Source organism: Xyrauchen texanus, chromosome 32, assembly GCF_025860055.1.
Source record: "Xyrauchen texanus isolate HMW12.3.18 chromosome 32, RBS_HiC_50CHRs, whole genome shotgun sequence".
Lineage (NCBI taxonomy): Eukaryota > Metazoa > Chordata > Actinopteri > Cypriniformes > Catostomidae > Xyrauchen > Xyrauchen texanus.
This window is the reverse complement of record NC_068307.1, coordinates 13,810,001-13,814,792: the sequence shown is the minus strand read 5'-3', so window position 1 is coordinate 13,814,792 and position 4,792 is coordinate 13,810,001. Positions and strand designations below refer to the sequence as shown.

At 37.1% G+C, this 4,792-nt stretch overlaps 1 protein-coding gene across 1 annotated transcript in view; it reads right to left on the bottom strand.

Annotated features, from left to right (window-relative positions):
• Positions 1-1,237: 1,237 nt before the first annotated feature.
• The window catches only part of suclg2 (succinate-CoA ligase GDP-forming subunit beta), a 162,302-nt gene continuing 158,747 nt past the window's right edge, over positions 1,238-4,792 (bottom strand). The window contains exon 11 of the mRNA XM_052100986.1: positions 1,238-3,009. Coding sequence (XP_051956946.1) covers positions 2,894-3,009 — 116 coding nt within the window. The 3' untranslated portion in view covers positions 1,238-2,893. The remainder of the gene's footprint in view (positions 3,010-4,792) is intronic.

Sequence of the window (4,792 nt, the reverse complement as noted above, 5' to 3'; positions counted from 1 at the left end):
TGTAGGCCCATACACTTGCATTAGTGAATGGTGACCAGACCTTTCATGCTCCAAAAAGCACGTACAGGCAGCATAAAAGTAATCCAAAGGACTCCAGTGGTCTTCTGAATGCACTCTCTATGGATGATCAATATTTAAGTCACTTTTTAATATAAAAAGGGGGATGATTTATAGAAAAAAAATAAATAAAAGACTTAAATATTGATCTGTTTCTCACCCACACCTATCATATCGCTTCTGAAGACATGGATTTAAACCTTGAAAGATCTGGTCACCATTCACTTGCATTGTACAGACCTATAAAGCTGAATTATTTTGTTTGTGTTCAGCAGAAGAAAGTCAGTCATACACATGTGGGTGAGTAAGTGAGAGAACTTTCATTTTTGGTTGAACTATCCTTTTAAAAGCTGGACATACAGTAGATAGTTTGATCCAGACGGTAACCCTCAACATCTTTCAGCTCATTTATATTTAGACAAGAGAGCGGCACTAATTTTGGTCATTACATCCACCATCACGACACACACACCGCACACACACTGACCTCTGAATTATACAATGTCGGGACAAGAGCATATTTTAACAAGATTTCAACTCCAGAGTCTAATCCATCAACACACTTGTATTTGACACGGTGAAGGAAGCTATTATTGAACCATCTCCTCAATTTACACCCGTCCCCTCCACACTTTACCTTTTAATGACATGAAACTGTGTGTAGGTGTGACATGTCACCACTGGGTCAAACATCAGCAGAGATTTTGCAAGCAGGAAGGCCCTTATAGGCTGATTTCTGCATTCCAGTGAACGCTCACAGATCAATTTGACAGTGAGACTTTTATGAATAGTGAGAGAGAGAGAGAGAGTGAACATGAGTCAGAAGGAAAAAGTGAAAGAAGAAGAGTGTGTCCAGTTCTGTTGCTTGAGGCACTTGATCCAGGCGTCCTCTCGGATCGGCTGACAGATAATCCATAAAATATACCAAGCCACTGACAGGGATGAATTCCAGAAAAATCCAGTGAACACACACACGCACAAACTTCTGTAATTATTTCAATTATTAATCTTACACATATTAAAAACTTTGAAAATGTGGATGAACCACTTCACCAAATCTTGAACCACTTCATCTCTTCAAAAACTTTAGACATCACATTGCTATCATATGGTTATAGAAAAGAAACTGGTTGCGATGATTTGTAAAATAAACTCTAAGAAAAGTTATTGAAACATCCAGTTTTATTTTCAATTGTTTAAGACTCGTTTTTTTTATTTACATTAACTTCAAAAATACATTCATGATTACAAAAAAAAGGTGAATTATATTAATTAATTGTTGTATCATAATGAAGAAATGCATTAGATTAATAATGGAACACAGGCCTTTTTCTTCTAAAGCCTTTTCATGACACAGGCACAGTAAACCATTCACACAAATGTATTACATGTATCTTTTAAAACACCTCACAAATCATTGGAATTATACATTATAATGTGTAAGAGAATCACTGAATTTTGACAAGTTTGATCAGGAAACATAAGAATCAATATTGCATTTATTGTTCAATATCATCAGAAATATTGCAGACTCCACAAATCATGATATTTTAACTAAGGCATATTACCTAATCTACAAATGTAAATTTTATACCCAGAAAAACCAGTCTGTCTCTGTCAGGTCACCTAATTTATCACACCCTCACAAACTCAATAAACGTTTATGTCAGATTAGGACAGTAATATCATATGGAGATTAACAAATCAACATTACATTTGGGATGCATTTCAGTTTTAATCATATAAAAAAAATTAACAGGACTATTCCACCCAATCACATGATACTGGAATTTTTTATGGTTTACTTAAGGTGATCCAGTAACAGCATTAATATGGAATGCAATTAAGCTATGATTATATATATAAAATATACACACACACACACATATTTATATATACACCGATCATCTACAACATTAAAACCACCTGCCTAATATTGTGTAGGTCCTCCTCGTGCCACCAAAACAGTGCCAACCAACATCTCAGAATAGCATTCGGTGATGCCATTTTTCTCACCACAATTGTACTGATACTCAGTTTGAGCATTTCTGTAACTGCTGATCTCCATGGGATTTTCATGCACAACAGTCTCTAGATTTACTCAGTATGGTGCCAAAAACAAAAAAACATCAATTGAGTGGCAGTTCTATGGACAGAAACGCCTTGTTGATGAAAGAGGTGAAGGAATGTTATATCGAGAACCGAGAATGGCCAGACTGGTTTGAACTGACAAAGTCTACAGTAACTCAGATAAACGCTCTGTACAATTGTGGTGAGAAGTATATATCTCAGAATACTATTGGCACTTCTAGTGGCAGCACGAGGGGGACATACACAATGTTAGGCAGGTGGTTTTAATGTTGTGGCTGATCGGTATATATATATATATATATATATATATATATATATATATATATATATATATATATATATATATATTGTTATTTACTCTGCTATATAAATTGGTGCATTAAAACAAACAAAAATATGCATGTACTGTGTTAATCAGATTTTCCATGTTTCCTAAATCCCATATTTGAAACCCTTTTGTGTATTCCTGACTTATTTGCTCCATATTTTAGAACACTTAAAAATACAAATGACTTGTGAATAGGGTATAAAATACAAGACCATCCAAAGAGAAAGACACTAGTGTTACTAGGTTTGGTTGGCATGCATGTATGGTTCATAAGGCAGATGAGATAAGTGGCTTTCACCCAGGCATGAGTGAATGAACGAGGTGTATAAGGCTATATGGTGATGCTGGCCACGCCTGTCTTGATGCATGTGTATAGCTGTGTGTCTGTTTTGTATGTCTGCGTATATGGCAATGCACTTATTTCTTGGCAATGGCGGCAACAGCCTTCTTGGCTGCATCCTCCAGATCACTGGCAGTTGTGATTGGCAACCCACTCTTGGAAAGGATAAGCTTTGCCTCCTGAACGTTAGTCCCTGCACACATTCACATATACAAGATCAAATTCACTTTGGTTAATTGCAATTTTTAACCCTTATTACAAAAGTGTCATGACAACTTAAAGTGGGGCATATAAGATATATATATAAATATAAACAAATGAGCCCCAACTGCACAAACGAGAACATCAGGAAAACAAAACTGTCGATGAACCAAAAAGAAGAACACTAAACGGAGAACTCAAAAATTTTTTTTGCATTGTCATTGTCCTTTTAAATTTAAACCGAAATAGTTAACCTAAAAATCTAAATTTTTTCACTATTTACTCACCCTTATGACGTTTCATATGCTGTTTACAAAAATAAAATAAAATATATATATATATATATATATATATATATATATATATATATATATATATATATATATATATATATATATATATATATATACATACATACATACACTCACCTAAAGGATTATTAGGAACACCATACTAATACTGTGTTTGACCCCCTTTCAGCCTTCAGAACTGCCTTAATTCTACGTGGCATTGATTCAACAAGGTGCTGAAAGCATTCTTTAGAAATGTTGGCCCATATTGATAGGATAGCATCTTGCAGTTGATGGAGATTTGTGGGATGCACATCCAGGGCACGAAGCTCCCGTTCCACCACATCCCAAAAATGCTCTATTGGGTTGAGATCTGGTGACTGTGGGGGCCATTTTAGTACAGTGAACTCATTGTCATGTTCAAGAAACCAATTTGAAATGATTCGAGCTTTGTGACATGGTGGATTATCCTGCTGGAAGTAGCCATCAGAGGATGGGTACATGGTGGCCATAAAGGGATGGACATGGTCAGAAACAATGCTCAGGTAGGCTGTGGCATTTAAACGATGCCCAATTGGCACTAAGGGGCCTAAAGTGTGCCAAGAAAACATCCCCCACACCATTACACCAACACCACCACCAGCCTGCACAGTGGTAACAAGGCATGATGGATCCATGTTCTCATTCTGTTTATGCCAAATTCTGACTCTACCATCTGAATGTCTCAACAGAAATCGAGACTCATCAGACCAGGCAACATTTTTCCAGTCTTCAACTGTCCAATTTTGGTGAGCTCTTGCAAATTGTAGCCTCTTTTTCCTATTTGTAGTGGAGATGAGTGGTACCCGGTGGGGTCTTCTGCTGTTGTAGCCCATCCGCCTCAAGGTTGTGCGTGTTGTGGCTTCACAAATGCTTTGCTGCAAACCTCGGTTGTAACGAGTGGTTATTTCAGGCAAAGTTGCTCTTCTATCAGCTTGAATCAGTCGGCCCATTCTCCTCTGACCTCTAGCATCAACAAGGCATTTTCGCCCACAGGACTGCTGCATACTGGATGTTTTTCCCTTTTCAAACCATTCTTTGTAAACCCTAGAAATGGTTGTGCGTGAAAATCCCAGTAACTGAGCAGATTGTGAAATACTCAGACCAGCCCGTCTGGCACCAACAACCATGCCACGCTCAAAATTGCTTAAATCACCTTTCTTTCCCATTCTGACATTCAGTTTGGAGTTCAGGAGATTGTCTTGACCAGGACCACACCCCTAAATGCATTGAAGCAACTGCCATGTGATTGGTTGATTAGATAATTGCATTAATGAGAAATTGAACAGGTGTTCCTAATAATCCTTTAGGTGAGTGTATATACAGTGAGGAAAATAAGTATTTGAACACCCTGCTATTTTGCAAGTTCTCCCACTTAGAAATCATGGAGGGGTCTGAAATTGTCATCGTGAGGTGCATGACCACTGTGAGAGACATAATCTAAAA